Genomic DNA, 17,517 nt, shown 5'->3' with positions numbered 1-17,517 from the left:
AAAGTAAAGGTTACCAACAAGTTCCGCTTCACACTTGGCACGACCCAGATACCATCAATCACTGAGAAACCAGTGAAGAGCTTGGGAAAGGTGTTCGACTGCAGCCTAAAAGATACAGCAGCCATCCATGCAACCAACCTCGAACTGGAAGGCTGGCTATCTGTAGTGGATAAGTCAGGCCTACCTGGTAAGTTCAAGGCCTGGATTTACCAATACGGCATCCTCCCAAGGATTCTCTGGCCCCTCCTGATTTACGAGGTTCCAATCTCCACCATCGAGGGCTTTGAGAGGAGAGTCAGTAGGTTTCTACGGAAGTGGCTGGGCCTACCTCGAAGCCTGAGCAGCATTGCTCTGTATGGCCAGAACAACAAGCTGAAGCTCCCCATCAGCAGTTTGAATGAGGAGTTCAAGGTAAGCCGTGCTAGGGAGGTGCTGCAATACAGAGAGTCACAAGACCCGAAGGTCTCCCAGGCTGGGATCGAGGTGAGGACAGGGCGGAAGTGGAGGGCAGCAGAGGCGGTGGATGTGGCTGAGTCACGACTACGGCACAGGGCACTGATAGGAGCAGTGACTCGTGGAAGAGCTGGCCTGGGTAGTGGCACAACATCTTGCTACAACAAGGCACAGGGGAAGGAGAGGAGATCACTGGTGCAGCAAGAGGTGCGGGTAGCAGTAGAGGAGGAGCGGGCCAGCAGGATGGTTGGGATGTGGCAGCAGGGAGCCTGGACAAGATGGGAGCATGCAGTGGACCGTAAAATCTCATGGGCAGAGCTGTGGAAAGCAGACCCCCATCGCATACGGTTCCTGATCCAGGCTGTCTACGATGTACTGCCGAGCCCATCCAACCTGTTCAGCTGGGGATTGGTGGAGTCACCAGCCTGCAGCCTCTGTCTAAAGAGGGGGACCCTGGAGCACATCCTCAGCTGCTGTCCGAAGGCCCTGGGCGAGGGGCGCTACCGTTGGCGCCATGACCAAGTTCTGAAGGCCATAGCGAATACCATCAGCTGTGGAATTGGCCACTGTAAGCGCCTCCGCCCAGTGAAGAACACCATTGCTTTCATCCGGGCTGGGGAGAAGCCATCATTAGCTGCCAGGGCCACCTCATCTGGCCTGCTAGCAACAGCACGAGACTGGGAGTTGAAAGTTGACCTGGGGAAGCAACTGAAATTCCCAGAAGCTGTCGCCACCTCAACACTGCGGCCTGACATGCTACTCGGTGCTCGGTGTGAGCCCATCGAGGTGGGATGCAGAGGGTTTGCTGGCCAGTCTCTCTGCAGGGCCTATAACATCCTGGGCATCATAGGAGCCAGTAAGCGAAAGGCCATCAAGGAGGTCACGGAGTCAGCAGAAGTTGCCTCAAGGTGGCTGTGGATAAGGAGAGGAGAACCATGGGTGGGGTAGGGCTACCTGGACACAAGCTGGGGCCTGATCAACCCCAGCTGGGTCGCCTGGGTGAGAGTGTATGATGCTTGAAAGACCCGAAACACTCAGTGACCCCAGGTAACATCACTGATGATGTGTCCAGGGTGCATCGAGTCGATGTATGTTACAAGCTATTTATAAAATGTGTCTATATGAAAGGTTTCAAACCTAAAATGATGCCATATTTCGTTTTTTACATTTTTTTTTTATTATTAAGACACCATTTTAAATAGTTTTCTTTTCATTTGTTCGGACAGTTGCACCGCCTGACATTTTAAGATAACAAAACAAAATAATATGTAGCCTATTATTTAAATGTACTAAAAATGAATTCAAACTAAATAGGTTTTATAGAATAAAATTATATATGTCATGAATTTATCAAATTATTTTAAAAGGAAATAATGCACTCGGACAGAAAAATATGCACATATGCACATCGGCCCTTGAACGTTAACAACTGTCACAACTGTCTATAACTTGTTCTTTATTGAACTGCTGTATTAAATCAATGTCACATTTGCAATTGTGCAGATGTTCGGAAAAATAGAACTGACAACTTCAATACCACAGGTTTATTTTATAAATATAAAGAACAGTAACTCATTAAATGCATTTTTTAAAAAGATTGCATAATTCAGTGGAAAACTAACAGAAATTATCGTTCTTTGTAAAGAAAAGAAAGGCAAAAGAGAGCAGTGCAAGATGAGCATTTGTGGTTAAAATGTATATACATTTTTATTTTATTTTATTTTTTTAAGAAAGTGACAGATCGTTTCACTAGATAAGACCCTTATTCCTGAGCTGGGAATGTGTAGAGCCTTTTGAAACTGCACTGAAACTGCAATTTGGACCTTCAGCCTGTTGTACCCCAATGAAGTCCACTATATGGAAAACAATCCTGGACTGTTTTCCTTAAAAACCTTTAATTTCTTTTCAACTGAAGAAAGAAAGTCCTAAACATCTTGGATGACATGGGGGTGACTAAATTATCAGGAAATTTTAATTCTGAAGTGAACTAATCATTTAATACAGGACAGAACGGACGTGTTCATTTGATGTGTTTTATCGCAACAGATATTTATCACAAAGATAACCTATAGAGTACAACGGTATTTGTAAATGGATGCTTCCAGAGTGCAAATTACATTCATCTTTTTAACAAACTGTCTGCGCTTTACAGTCAGACTCAGGAGGTTTAGCTAATAGCCTATGTGCAGTTTTCGTCTGTTCATTTTCTGTTGCGTTTCAGTCTTGTTACCACAATTTGAGGCATATGTAAATAGAAAAATAAAAAATAAAATAGCATTGTGTTTATTATTTATTTATTTTGCAATGCCAAAATTCAGTTTACAAAATGAACTATTAATGTAAGTAAACAATATGATGTCAAACTGTACAATACAGCAAAATTTATTTAGGACTCGACTCAGCTGTAGGCTATAGAAATAAAATCTGTACAGAACAAAAAAAAATCCATTTACCTTATTCAATGTCCTTATCAGATGACAAAATATATTTCAACAGTCCAGAAGTACAAATTGACCATTTCAATGTGTTCTTTATCTTCAATAAATTTAATTTGCACAAATACTAGTAGGACTAGTAAATGAGTCATCCTGAGTTAATTTAGTAATGTTTTTTTTTTTTTTAATTAATATTTCAATTCAGTTCACAAATCAATTTAACAGTTACGTGATTTTATCATTTAATTTACTGGCTGTTCATCTATGCAGTTGCCCAGCTAAAGCAATATATTCACCAAGAGAATCATTAAGAATCTGAACGCACCAGTTCTTCAGAGAGGTAGGGCTCTTCTTCCTGAAGAATCATGATGAATTGAGCTTTTGCAATCACACCACTTGAATGCACTGTGTAACAGATCTTTCTCATACTATCCTGACTGCTTAAATTACAATGTGTGATTTCAGAATATAATTCCTCATGAATTATTCTCTGCTCACGCAGTTTATCTGCAATGCTCTTCACATTTTTAACCCTTTGAATGAGAGCTGATCTGTGTTTATCAAAAAATTTAGCTTTATCAATCTCAGAATTCAGTTGCGGCTCATCTTGTACTTTCTTTTGATTTAACTGAACAAGTTCGTCTTTCCATATTGTGGCAGTCCACACAGATTTCTTGTCCTCCTCTCTGATAAGATTCATTTGTACGTCACCATCCTGAAGCTGTTTGACCTTGAAGAAGTTTGGATCAACATCTGTTCTAAATGAAATCCCTTCTACAGGATGGACAGAAGCACCAGGAACCTCAAGAAGGTGCGGTGTTTTCATCCGAAATGGTCTGTTTGGTCTGGGATGGCTGATCGGATGACTTGATTTTTCAATATGCTCAACTTTCTCTTTTGAACAAGTGTCATTCACTGGAAAAAAGTAGATGTGAAGAATGAGAGGATCTTTACAGCGCATGTAGAGAAGAAGACTGCAGTGTTCTTCCCACTTCATGATCCAGCTTATAATTAGAGTTGTAAGAGAGAAGGATGGTTGGAGTATTTTGGCATGATAACGGGTCAACTCTACAGATTGTAAAGATACTCCTTCATTTCTTTTGCTCAGGAGCTTCACAGCATCATTGAGAGAGGGGTCAGACTCTGCTAAACAGGCGTAGTGAGGTAGATGAGCCTCCTCCAGTTTCCCTGAGATCACGGTCACATCAATCACTGGACCAATTCGCTCACACTGAAGCCTCTTCAGCTCAGCACTGAGGAAACGTCCATCCACTGCACGGTACTGGAGAGTGACGTCACCAGCACAGACCCATCGCATTCTGGTCCTGCTGCACTCGAATCGACCCGCCTGAGTGCTGATCCTGAACTTTGACCCTGCTTCATCTCTACAGACTGACGGCTCTACCTGAACCCACTGATCACTATCAACAATGTGAACACAAGACTGACAGTGAAGATCCAGTCCAGACTGTTCAGAGTCAAAGATGTTCAGCCTAGAGAACAGAGATGATGATGGTGTGAAGTGAATCTCCACTTTCTCATTACAGCTGTGTGTCCAGTCTTGTTCTGTGCACTGGTCAGTGAGTTTAGTGCACTTCCACCTTGATAAGAATGCAGGAAACCAGAATAAGTAATGAATCTTTTTTTAAGAAACCATGATATTGAAAATATGCAATTGGTGAACCTAAAATGGAGACTCTATTAGCTTTACATCACAGCTAATAAATAGCTGGTAACAAATCATCCTTAACCTATAACAAAAGGATAATTCACATTTATTTTACAAACTAAATTTTAAAAAGACTTAATTAACTCAATACCCACTAAATGAAATAACAGATCTGAAATTATAACATGTACTGTATTTTCAGCAATAAAAGTTCTGTAGATTTTTAATTTCTATCCTCACTAAGTAATTTATCATTTGTTTTGTTGTTTTAATTTACTTTAAAAAAAATGCATCTAAACAAGGCATTAGAAAAAAAGTACATTGAGCACACATACCCTTCAATGGTCACAGTGCAGTGTGGATCCGTCATTGATTTTTGCAGTAACTCGAGTCCCTCCTCAAGCAGCAATCCAGTGACACTGACACTACAATATTAATGTTACACAAACATCAACAGGCAAAGAACCATCATAAGAACATGCTATTGTTACATCCTAGGATGTAATATCTTTTATTTTTTTCTTTTGTATGTCATGTGGGGCTTAGTCCACTAGGTGTCAGTAGTGGTTGTTTTCTTTCCCCCTTCTTCTTCTCCGTTGTCTGAGCAAGAACAGCCAGGTGAGAGTGCTCATCATCTGCTGACTGGTCCTCAAAAAGACACTCCTGGGCTGCTTCTCTTTTCTTATTTGTGCATCCTCGCTTCCTTTCCTCGATTGCATCTCAGCTCCACCCCCCCATAGGATGTGAGGGGAGGATGGAAGGAAAGAAGACGAGGACGGAGGAATCGAAGGAAATGTTTTTTGTATATTGGAATGTTCTTGATCACTCGAGCGTCACTTCAAAGCATCATCAGCTGCGCTCAAGGGATCTGGCCTAATGTTGTTAAAGTTTGGTAATTTTTGGTGGAGTTAGGAGATCAGTTTTATTAGTAGTAATAGTCAGGGCAGCCTGTTCTGAGCACCGACACCGAAACATAGAATCAGCTTAGGCACGTTCACCAGCGTGCTCCAAAAGTGTTGGCACAAGCCGTTCCTATGCGACGCTGACAGTAAAATGTGCGACCCATTTGGATTGTACTGAGAAAAGTAAAACACTGTGGAGAAAGTTGAACATGATCTAAAACAACCACTAAAATGACTGATGAAAAGAGTGGAAAAGCTTTTTAAACTCATGATGACCACTTTTACTAGAATTCATCACATTTTATTGTATTTATGGCAAATTTTGACTGGTTGTAGAATTTATAATAGATAATCTGTTAAGGGAATAGATTTTTCACTAAAGATTTATATTACAACTGTGGCATGTTGTAGCTAAAGCGTCTAACTCTGTTGCTATTTTTCATAACAAATATAGATAAAAAGAAAGAAAAAATGGTAATGAGGAGCCATCAATGGTCTTACCTGTAATTATATCCTTATTGTAACAAATGCTATAGTTATACAAATACAAGAACTGTTATTTTTAAGGCCGAGTACAAGTTGGAAAGAACTTTAAAATATGGACCTTCTTGAATTTTTGACAAAACAGTTGGTTTTGTTTAAGAATGTTGCAGTTTCTATGAATATTTGATTACTGTACTGTATTTTTCTATTACATTTGCATAATACATCATCTGCCAGCTACAGCCATGGTAGGTCTCTGACTAAATACTGATACCTAGTGGTCAAAAGCAATTGCAAAAGTAATACGTCAATATTATTAAATTGCAGACAAAGATTTTGGATAGCTAAGTTGGCTTGTATGTTTGGTGCAGAATGGGTGCGGTAAGGGGCCCAACCTCTTATTCTTTCATAGGGCCCAACGGCACCCCTGCTTGTTGTACCACTTATGTTTTTGGCATGTAACTTATGGAGCCAAACTTTACCTATATGTTAATGCTTTAGTTATCGTTACTATAATGTTGCTTCCCCATCCTAGACTGGGAAGAACGTAACACTATTAAAATGTTTTGCACTGCTTTCATAGCAAAACATTGAATTCTTTAATCATAATTAGTGACTGTTCTGTTTCCCTGCAGCACAGATTTAAACTATTAATTATGATAAAGAAATATATAATGTGGAATTGCAGCATACTGATTTGTAGTTTCAGACGTGTTTGACTTTCCATTGAACAAAAAGAAAATGATGAATCAAATGGTATATACCCACGCCGCCATGCTGAGGGGAGTGCATGCCAAGATTGGTGGTGACACCTGTCAGAATCAAGCAATTTGAACTGAAATGCCAGACCCACTCTTCCTATGAGTCACAATTAGGCTGTCAGTGACAGCCAGTCACTTCTCAGGGGAACATCGTCAACCCCGAATGCCACCAGGGAGGCCGACCTGGTTTCTTACTCTACTAGTAACCTAGTCTGGCCAACAACTTGTCTGTTTCCTTCAGAAACAGAGTCTCTAGATACATAAGTCTCACAAAGAGACATCCAGAAAGAGGGACTTGAAAAAGGGCAGTACACCAACTCAGACCAGATCTTAGAGACTGGCATCCTGGAAAGCAGGACTCAGCAAAGCGCTGTTGACCCTTGCAAGCGAGGGGAGTTAATCTGCTCGATCCTAGGATCTACAAAGCACCTATGTTTCAAGGTGCTAAGGAGGCCGTGCACTCTAAAGGGGACCCTAGTGAGGGCTAACTGGGAGGCCTCGAGAGAAGCCTTCAACCTCTGACCAGACTTAGGGAGCTAAGTACTCAAATTCACCCTCAGAATGAGGGGAGTCACAAGCTCGACCTATTAGGTTGATCAGGCTATAGGCTAGAATGCGAAGGTGAACTAGAAAGCCAAGCCAGCTACACATAGTAACGTGTGGTCTCAGGGGAGCCAGAAAGGCCAATCACCTGACAACAAGACCTTGCTGACTGATACCTAACTGCTGGGGACTTGCAGCAGGGAGGCCTACAGTGGCCAACTACCTGGTATCGAGTCTTAACTGGCAGAGAAATACCCGCACTGTGGGGAATTCGCCTTCAGAGAGGCCCAGTAAGGCCAAACACATCAATGGCAAAAGTTCACTGGCTGAAGTAGTCATTGCTAGCCGGCATGCACCCGCTTATTGGGGGCTGACTCTCAGGGAGGCCTGCTAAGGCCAGCTACCTGCTAGCTAGCTGTCTAAGGCCTGCAACACTGGGGCTCACCCACAGGGAGGCCTGCTAATTCTCAGGGAGGTCTGCTGAGGCCAGCTACCTGATAGCAAGTCTAGCTAGCTGTCCAGGGCCTGCAACACTGGGGCTTGCCCACAGGGAGGCCTGCTAATTCTCAGAGAGGCCTGCTAGAGCCAACAACTGAGAACAAGCATTCGCTAGCTGCCAGGTACCCACATTGCTGGGGACTTGCCCTCAGAGAGGCCTGCTAAGGCCTACTATCTGAGGCAAATCTATGCACGTCTACCAGAAAAACCCATTATTGCTGGGGACTAGCCTCCAGGGCGGCCCTCTAGGGCCAGCTGCCTGGTAGCCAGTTCTAAGTGGCTAGATACAGCACCCACACTGTTGGGGCTTGCCTTCAGAAAGGCCTCAAGATGGGGACTCGCTTACCTTAGCCCAGGGCAAGTCTTGCTGCTAAAAATTATCCACACTATAGGGGACTTGCTCACAAAGAGGCCTTCTAAGGCCTACTTATCCAATAGCAAGTCATTGCTAGCTGCTAAGAACCCCAAAACATAGGGGGTTTGCCCACCAAGGCTTGCTACCTGACAGCAAACTTCTGCTAGCTGTCACATACCTAAAGTGCTGGGGACTCTAAGCTAAGGCCAGCTACCCGGAGCGTGTCTTGTTGCTACAACATCCACACTAATGGGGGCTTGCCACAGAGAGGCCTGCTAAGGCCTACTATCTGATGGCAATGAATATAGCTACCAGAAACCCATTTATTGCGGGCTGCTCACAGGGAGGCCTGCTAAGGCCAGCTACCCGACAGCACATCTGCTGGCTGCTAAGAGCCCAACATGGTGGGGACTCTGAAGGGAGGCCTGCTAAGGTCGGCTACCTTATAGCAAGTCTAGTAGCAGAGATAGACTGTTTTAACAGTGCCTAAACCTGGGACCTATCACATCGCCGACAAGCAGTGTACTCAGTAAAAGGCCGACCTGGGCCTACTACTCCAGGCGAACACGGGCGTCGGCTCATGGCAATGCTCGGGCTACAAGGGAGTGTGCTAAATGACCAGCCTGAAGTGAAGGTCAAATACTGCTCGACCTGAGTCACGATGGTGCAGGGCACATAAAAACAGAGCTATAAGCAAAGCACTCAGATAACACCTTGTTTTACAAGGAAGTACTATCTGCCTGACCCTGAGAAAGCTGCAGGGTGGAGGCCTACCACAAAGACTCTATCATGACAAAAATTATATCTGTACTCAGCCCTAGGGGAACGGGGGCGTTTCATAGAAAAGCTACCCACAATCAACCCAACGCTTGAATGTTAGTTCAGCGGGCTTAAGAGAGAGCCTAGTGAGGGCCTAACAGAGACTAGCTTCTGAAATGTGGGGACACAGCAAAGAGCATTCTACTCACAAAGTAAAAGGGGCCTAAGACCACCCAGGAGACAACTGCACCGGGGTGGCCTATCCAGCGGCCTACAACCCTAGTCGCTACCTATTCTGCCTCTACACCAACCTGCATTATGCCCCAATGCAGAAAGGGGCGGGCCTTGGTCAGACAACTCTCAATAGAGAGGAGGCCAGCAAATAGATGGGGACATAATTTGGTAATAAATTGCAATATATCGCAGAATATCGCAATATATTTAAAATTGCAATAATATCGTATTGTGGGGCCTCTGGTGATTTACACCCCTAGCGCTTAGCCTAGGCCAGCTGTCAGGGTGGCCCTGGTGAGGGCCAGCCCACAAAGCATAGATCTACCTGGCACTCCTCGGAGCAGCAGCCTCTACAGAACAACTCTTAAAGGAGAGGAGGCATAATCACTCAATCTGAAACCGCTAAGGTGGCTAAAACTACTATGAAAGCCTTAGCTATCTTAATTAGAATTAAGAAGAGTGATGCTAACCAGGTAACAATGTCAGGTGGCCCTGTGGGCCGACGCTAGACATTTAATCTTTCTGAAGTCAAAGCTCTCGTCTCTTTAATTACAACAGCCCTCCAAACCTTGTAAGAGAGGAGACAAACTACTCTACCCTGAGGTGGCTCTCAAGGCAGGCCTGACGAGGGCCAGCCCAAAACAGAGCGGCGGCCCCAAAACCACTCCCAACGTAGGAGGAGGCCAGCTCACTCGATACCAATAAGAGAGATACAAAAGAACAGTAGTCTCGCCAGAGAACATACAATAAGCAAAACCAGCACACTCACCAAAGAAAACCCAAATGGTACTCTCTTCTGAAAATCATTCTAGCCAACCTACAGGGAACTTCAGGGCCCTAACGTTACAAAGTAGATGAAATAAAAATTCCTTCCTATTTTTAGATGAATCCCCACACACACCCTACGCAGGAAAAAGCAGTCTACAAAAAATATATATTAGTATTTTATTAGTTTAACAAATACCTGGAACAGTTCCACCTACGGCCACAGTGTGGCGACCTACCACCATGGAAAATGTGAGGTCTACCACCCTTTCAAACCTGAAAGGGCATTTTTCTTTTTGCAGAATATGGGTTCTTCCATGCCCCCTCAACCTCAGTATGAGGTCAGGAAGGAATGGAAGGCTCACTGAAGCTGTAGGATTATGGCCAGAGAGAAAACGATTATCACTCTTTTTATCACACGCAGTCTCACTCCTAACACGCTGCTACAGCAACTGTAATCTGCCGGCAGCACGTTCCATAATCTCTAACAGCTCAGCATGCGCGGGGCAGAGTGGCTGAGAGGATTCAGTAAACTCAGCTCACTCTCACGAGTTGCCGAATCTGCCGGCGACCGAGCATTTTTTTTAAAGGAAAACACTCACAATTTGCACAGGCCGCTCCCTCGAGAACTTCCTGTGCGTGCTCTTCCCCCAGACAGAGAAGTGTGTGTCATCTGGTGTCAGATATCTAGGACACGGATCCACACACTTAGTAAACCTTCTAGATTTCTCTGTGCGTTTCGTTGCCAGTTGATAGTGCTTCACACATAACAGTCTCCGAAGACGAAAAGAGGATGACATGTTGATATCAAATGCAAACACAACTGTCCACTAAAGTGTGAACTTCAGCATCTTTTTAGGGCCACTGTACCTGGTATCACAACATGACAGGGCATGACAGACATCAATTTCATAAATAACAGCAAATGCTCTTACCTGAGCTCCTGTAGACTGGTGCAGGTCTGGACGAGGGAAATGATCCCAGAAGCCCAGCTCTCATTCAGACTGAACACCTTCAGATCCAACTTCTTCAAACCCACTGAGTGAAATGAAGACAGCAGCAAACTGACATGATCCTCAAGAGCTGAAGAGCTGCAAAAATATGTTCCACAACAAAAAATTTCCACAAAAATTTTTTAATAACAGTATAGCTACTGATGAGAATTATGCCAAAATTAACATTTTCTTACTCTTCTGCTAATTTTCCTGCCTTGCTGAGTGTCTGTAAGAAGAGTGTCCAGTCAGTGTTGGATATCTCTGAGTGTGAACATGTAAAACTGATGTTTAAGACTGCTGGAAATGGATTCTTCACTGAGGAGCTCAAAGACAACCTGAAACAGACAGAGACACAGAGGAACATTTTATAACAGCAGCGTACACTCACTATGAAGGATATCTGTTGTATTCCAAAACATAAATTATATTATATAAGTATATTCTATGAATTATTCTTGATTAAGAAAGATTATAGTTTATGTGCAATATTTTCTTACAAGATTTCTCCAGGAGTGACTGACAGATCAAACGCCCATCTGGGACTCTCAGCGCTGTATTCATCCTCTTGAACTCTACCAAGTCATAGGACCAGATCACTTTTCAAACAATTTATTTAAATTCAATAATTTATTAGTTGTTTAAACATTTCATATGGCTTTATTGGAAGTATGTGTTTGTTAAAATTACTTTAGTTTTTTCAAGATTTCTGGTTGACCAAAAACCTGGATGAAATCTCCAACTTCTGGAAGGTTTTTCACTGACAACCTTGACTCAAAAACAAAATTCATTTAGAATTTTTTACTCAGTAATGTTTTACCCATGACATGAATATGATATTTGGGTCTATGTCAAATAAGCATGTCCAAGATAAAGGAGAAATCTCTTAAAAATCTAGTTTAAAATACTTCTGCATAGAGATCTTATGTTGATTTCATATGATTTTTGAAAATTTCAGCAAATTTTCTTATTTAAGGTAAAAAAAAAAAGTCAATTAAAAAAATCAAACCATTTCCAGTTAACATTGTTGCTGTTATTGTTGTTGTCATGTCACTGACCCATATACCACAAAAACACTTGCAAGTCACAATATAAGTAAAAATAATAATTTTGTATTTTTAGAAGAGTTTCCACCAGTCATGAATTACATTTCAATCTACAAGAGTTTCTCCATGCATCACACTGACCTCAGAGTCTCACACATACAGAGTGCTGGCTGAAGAATCTTGAGTTTATCAGCTGTTAGATCACAGTACATGAGGTTCAGTTCTCTGATGTGTGGACAGCACTGAAGACAGTACAGCAGCACCCAACAGTCTGTGCTCCTCAGGGAAATGTTAGACAGATCCATGAAGCTGTGAGCTTCCAGAACTTTCCTTTCAAACCCCACATTTTGGAGCTCATACAGACAGTGGAGAACATATAGTTCACATCCATGCCATGTTGTCATTGTAAGAATTCTTTGCTTCAGTGTTTTCTTCAGTTTTCTTTTCCTCAGTTTTATGGTGTGAGAGACAGTTAATTTGATTTTTTTAAAAAGTGAGCTGATCACCTCCTCATTTAAGAGACCATAGAAGAACAGCAAAACTGATGGGATGGGATTTGATCTTCTTTCTAGAGATAGGCATTCAACTATAGCTGAGCCCATCAAGTTCAACAGCTCACTGACTTTCCACCAGGACTCTTCTTCATCAAGCAAGACCCAAAGAGCAGCAAAGAACCACTGAAAGCTGAAGTGCATGAACTTGAAAACTGGTTCTGGTTTTTCTTTTCCATTAACATAATCTTTATACAAGAACAGACACTTGGTGGCAACTAAGCCAGTCTCTGCCACATCCTTTTCATCAAAAAAGACTTGCTGATTTTGTATTCCTCTTTGTGCCAGCTGACCTAGATTCCTCAGCGTGGTGAGGACATACTTACTCTGTCCATGATGCTCCAGTAGAGCAGACACAAAGTGCACATATATGGAGGTGGTTGTCTTTAGTTTTTTCACCATAACCTGACTATCAGTTGAGTATTTCTTCAGACAAAAACAGACCATCCAACATAGCAAAGGCACAGAGCAGGAAGTAAGGAGGCTTTCATTTGTCTTCACACTCTCATATGTATTCTTGAAGAGTTGCTCATCCTGAAAGAACTTGTGGAAGTACTCCTGCACCCCTCTCTCAGAGAAGCCCACAATCTCAGTGAAACGCAGAGGTCCCTTGAGGAGATTCATCACTGTATCAGCAGCTATAGATCTCATAGTTACAAGCATGAATGATTCAGGTAGCAAGACTCCCTTCAACAGGAGCCCAAGAATAACCATAGGTGGCGCTCTCTTGGATGGATTAGTGTGTGGTATGAAATTAATGAGTGAACAAGACTCATACTCAACCAATTCATCAATGAGGATAAGGACTTTCTCTGGTGTTAACTCTAGTATCTGTGAGATCTGATCTGATGTAAAACTGCTACTGCAGCTCAAGAGCTCAATCAAGCTCTTCACATCAGAAATACACTTCAACTCTTCACACCTTAACAGAAAAACTACAGCAAAGTTTTCAGAGTAAAGTTCTCCAGAAGCCCAGTCCAACATGATCTTCTGTAACGTGAAGGACTTACCTCTTCCAGAATCACCACTGAGAATAACAGTTTTCGGCGTGTTTCCATCACTGTCGGGACTGAACAGCTGGTCTATTTTGATGCTGTGATTCTTGTCATTTGATAACAGTTGAGATGATGTTTTTGTTTCAGAAGCTTGAGCAGACCTCACATGTTCATGATAGTATTTCTCATTCTGCTCTTTGCTCCTCTGAATGATCACTGGTTCAGTGTAACGAGCGCCCAGTTCCACACGTTCATTAGATGGAGGGTTATACTCTGTCACAAACTTGCATCTGTCAGTGACTGTTGTCCTGTACCAAAGATTCATGCTGCTCCAATCTACATGAAAAAAATACAACAGGGAAAATAGGTGTGCTGAATGCTGTTACTGGAAACCCCTGCAGCGTAATAAGGAAAATGAGGAAGTTGCACACTCCCTTTCCTTGCAAGAACGCTAGACATACTTTGTGAATAGAAAAATCCGATGCAACAACAGTAGACCTAAAATTAAATGCTGTACTTGACTCTTTCATGACTAGTTATTTGTACAATACAAGACTCTTTTCTAAATATAAATAAACAATAACAACTTTACCCTTTCCCTTTCCATATATCTTCTCTATTTGCCATCTATCTGGTTTCTCTTTCAGCTGAGAGGCAGATTTTTGTGCATCAGAAAAGAAGGGATAACTGACAGTGGTGCTCGGTGAGTCTGGTCCAAAAGGGAAAATGAGAGACCGGAAACTCTACATGAAGAAAAAATACATTCACAAAGACAATCTGTTTCAGAGATACATTAATACATACAATAAATACAATTATTTTGGAATATCATATATTAAACATAAATTAACAATTATAGTAAGTCCTTTCACTCAGTGAGTGAAAAGATCTTTCCAGTACCTCAGACAGCCTGTTTCCAGTGGGGTTCAAAGGAACTAAAGTGCACTGGATTCCTCACTGACTGACTGGAGTAGTTCTGCAACTGTTCTTTCAGATCTTTTCAAAACTTACCATGTCAAAAGCTAAAGCTGCTTTAAAACGAAAACCGCCCATCTTTTTCTCCTGGATTTTCTGATGAAATTGTCTCTGTGTGGAACAATGTAGGTTTTAATCAGTTTTAATGACAAAATCGCCCAAATTTATGGACAGTGAGCAAAAACAAAACAAAAAAAATAAAATAAAAAAATCATCCATAGACTACACTTGGTTTTTACTTTCTAGAAATATTGTAGCAGATAATAGTTTTAATATGATAAAAGTGATCAAAAATGAATGAGAAACAACATGTTCAGGTGTTCAGGTCATATCCACATTCAGCTCATACCAGTTTCTTACTCCTCTCTGCTGCAGCTGATACAGCCACATGGTTTTTGTGCTCGTCCATCATACACAGATAACAGATATACTGCTGGTCAGTATGACAAAAAAATTCCAGCGGTTTATCATCATCTCCTGCAGTCGCCCCGTGACATCTGTCATATCGTGTTGTTGAAAGAAACTGTCATGTTCTTTGAGGTGATTTTGGCAAAAAGAGATCCGACACACCAGACAAGACTTGATGGCTTTGTTTTTATCCCAAGTACAGACGTCACACTCACACCAAACAGGACAAGTAGCTTGTAGTTTTGTCTTCTTGAGTTTCTCCAGCACTTCAGCCAGCATGGTGTTTTTACCTAAAACACATCTTGGAGTGAAGGTCTGTCTGCACTGAGGACAGCTGTAGACTCCCTCCTGATCATCCTGATCCCAGCAGTCTGTAATACAGCTCATACAGTAACTGTGTCCACAGGGAATGATCACTGGATCCTTCAGTAGATCCAGACAGATCAGACAGATGACTGGATCCTCAACCCATGAAATAGTGGCTTCTGCCATTTTTCTGTGAACACAAATGCACACAGCAAAACAAACAACAGCCTAAACACTGTCACAGTCAACCATTAACACCACTTTATATTTGTTAAATAAAGTGAAAATCCCAGTAAGACACTCCCTGCAAAATGTGTTCAGTCACTGGGTGTTTCCAGAAATGGTATTCTTAAGACGTTGGCAAAATGGGTGTGTCCAAGGACTGAATGTTTGACTTGTTAATTTCAGAAGATTGTCCCTACTGGTAGATCCTGTAACTACACAATTCTGTTGCTGAAATGTGTGTGTGTGTGTGTGTGTGTGTGTGTGTGTGTGTGTGTGTGTGTGTGTGTGTGTGTGTGTGTGTGTGTGCGTGTGTGTGTGTATGTGTATGTGTGTGTGATAGAGAGTGAGAGATAGAGAATTAAATAGAAAAATATATTGAGATGAAAAAAGTTAAATTAGTAGTTCAACAACACAAATATTTTTAGATTGACATAAAAATATTCTTTAGATTTTAGAAGATATGATTACTTTGACATAAAATGAATAAAATATGCTTAAAACCTTTCTCATGTGCTCCTTTCAATTATAGGCAGCATGTGATGGTCCTTTCCTAAAAACATACATGACAAAAAAAAAAGATATGGTGATATGGTGGTGTTGGGGTATCTATATAGGGGCTCTATATTATAACTTACCTATATTATAAGATTTTTTTAAGGCGACCGTTATTTTAGAACATTATTTTAAAACGGCTATTAATTCCTTGGCAACGTGTCATGCAGCTACACTATGACAGGTGTGTATCGCGTAGCCTATATTTAGTTTTTCCTATTTTATTTAAAATATTCACAAACTTGTTAACGATATCATACATTATATTATATATTCCGATTGTCACATATGTGGAAGTGAATGTGTTTTGTCGTTTTAACCACTTAATAATGATCATGTTAGTTTATATAACGCACAATGAGTCTGCACCGCAATTCAGAGAATCTGTTTGATTTACATCACGTAAATTCATCCATTTTTTCCGAAATAGGCCTACAATAAAGTAAGTGGCTGGTGAACTGGGAGAAGAATAGAGTAAATTTTATTGTACAATGTATCTAATATAAATAAATCACTCCGTCAAATTATAATTGAAAGAATTATTGCAGCTTCCATATCAGTGTATTGAATTTGAATTTAACAAACTATAAATATCTTATTTTATCTTGTTTTTTTCACGATCAAACACGGCTATGACCGATTCACCCAACGGTTCTGTGTGTCACTACACAACACCCTTAGCAACCACTCTTAGCAACGTACTGTATTATGTAGAAGAGTATTGTGAGAAGGAGATCGAGTGAGCGAGTTTATTACCTGCATTTAGATTTAGCATTTTCTTTCAGGTCAGTCCTATGTTCATAATAAAAAATCTGTTTAAGGGTGCGTTCACACTTGTAGTTCGGTTCGTTTGGTTCATTTGGTCCGGACCAAAAAAGAAAAAAAAAACATTTAGTCCTAGTTTGATTAGCGTTCAGATTGGCAATTTTATCACCGAACCAAAAGATACCGAACCTAAAGGCATAGGGATACATTCACAACCTGATTGGTCGGATTTTATGACGTATTGCTTTTTTTGAGACAGAACTTACCGAACATCCAAAACAATGCTGTGTGCTGAGATAAACGATCTGCTGTGAGGAGACGCACGTCTGATGCCTGTGATGGGCAAACTTGCGACTATGACAAGAAAAAACGATATGCGTGAGGATTCTGTACTTTTTAGGGTCTCATCTTCCTGTTTTTGGTTCGGTCTGTGTTGCGTTCATATACAAACCCGATTCCAAAAAAGTTGGGACACTGTACAAATTGTGAATAAAAAAGGAATGCAATGATGTGGAAGTTTCAAATTTCAATATTTTATTCAGAATACAACATAGATGACATATCAAAGGTTTAAACTGAAAAAAATGTATCATTTTAAGGGAAAAATAAGTTGATTTTAAATTTCATGGCATCAACACATCTCAAAAAAGTTGGGACAAGGCCATGTTTACCACTGTGTGGCATCCCCTCTTCTTTTTATAACAGTCTGCAAACGTCTGGGGACTGAGGAGACAAGTTGCTCAAGTTTAGGAATAGGAATGTTGTCCCATTCTTGTCTAATACAGGCTTCTAGTTGCTCAACTGTCTTAGGTCTTCTTTGTCGCATCTTCCTCTTTATGATGCGC

At 41.4% G+C, this 17,517-nt stretch overlaps 3 protein-coding genes across 3 annotated transcripts in view; 1 reads left to right on the top strand and 2 right to left on the bottom strand.

Moving 5' to 3' along the window:
• Positions 1–17,517, top strand: part of gpsm2 (G protein signaling modulator 2) — a 73,179-nt gene that overhangs the window by 45,633 nt on the left and 10,029 nt on the right. The window lies entirely within an intron of this gene.
• On the bottom strand, positions 2,731–11,660 carry LOC127523054 (NACHT, LRR and PYD domains-containing protein 1 homolog). Its single transcript, XM_051913508.1, has 6 exons — positions 11,540–11,660; positions 11,350–11,424; positions 11,047–11,187; positions 10,793–10,948; positions 4,893–4,982; positions 2,731–4,489 (listed from the first exon to the last, which is right to left on the bottom strand). The coding sequence occupies exons 1-6, from the start codon at positions 11,638–11,640 to the stop codon at positions 3,196–3,198; spliced, it is 1,857 nt and encodes a 618-aa protein (XP_051769468.1). The 5' UTR covers positions 11,641–11,660; the 3' UTR covers positions 2,731–3,195.
• Positions 12,027–15,423, bottom strand: LOC127523021 (NACHT, LRR and PYD domains-containing protein 1 homolog). The gene is made up of 4 exons (XM_051913451.1): positions 14,766–15,423; positions 14,453–14,527; positions 14,034–14,184; positions 12,027–13,777 (listed from the first exon to the last, which is right to left on the bottom strand). The coding sequence occupies exons 1-4, from the start codon at positions 14,826–14,828 to the stop codon at positions 12,027–12,029; spliced, it is 2,040 nt and encodes a 679-aa protein (XP_051769411.1). The 5' UTR covers positions 14,829–15,423.

The sequence above is a fragment of the Ctenopharyngodon idella genome, chromosome 2 (genome assembly GCF_019924925.1).
Source record: "Ctenopharyngodon idella isolate HZGC_01 chromosome 2, HZGC01, whole genome shotgun sequence".
In the NCBI taxonomy this organism is placed as follows: Eukaryota; Metazoa; Chordata; class Actinopteri; order Cypriniformes; family Xenocyprididae; genus Ctenopharyngodon; species Ctenopharyngodon idella.
The sequence above is the reverse complement of the archived record's forward strand: the minus strand, read 5'-3'. Positions and strand labels throughout refer to the sequence as shown.

What these genes read in the sequence shown, in the direction of transcription:
- LOC127523054 (XM_051913508.1), bottom strand. Translation starts at nt 11,640, where the DNA reads ATGAATTTTGTTTTTGAGTCAAGGTTGTCAGTGAAAAACCTTCCAGAA. An exon ending in ACCAGTCTACAGGAGCTCAG is followed by an intron (nt 4,983 to 10,792) that starts GTAAGAGCATTT and finishes TTAATATTGTAG; the next exon opens with TGTCAGTGTCACTGGATTGC. An exon ending in TGCACTGTGACCATTGAAGG is followed by an intron (nt 4,490 to 4,892) that starts GTATGTGTGCTC and finishes ATTCTTATCAAG; the next exon opens with GTGGAAGTGCACTAAACTCA.
- LOC127523021 (XM_051913451.1), bottom strand. Translation starts at nt 14,828, where the DNA reads ATGATGGACGAGCACAAAAACCATGTGGCTGTATCAGCTGCAGCAGAG. An exon ending in CAGCTTTAGCTTTTGACATG is followed by an intron (nt 14,185 to 14,452) that starts GTAAGTTTTGAA and finishes TTCTTCATGTAG; the next exon opens with AGTTTCCGGTCTCTCATTTT. An exon ending in GATATATGGAAAGGGAAAGG is followed by an intron (nt 13,778 to 14,033) that starts GTAAAGTTGTTA and finishes TTTTTCATGTAG; the next exon opens with ATTGGAGCAGCATGAATCTT.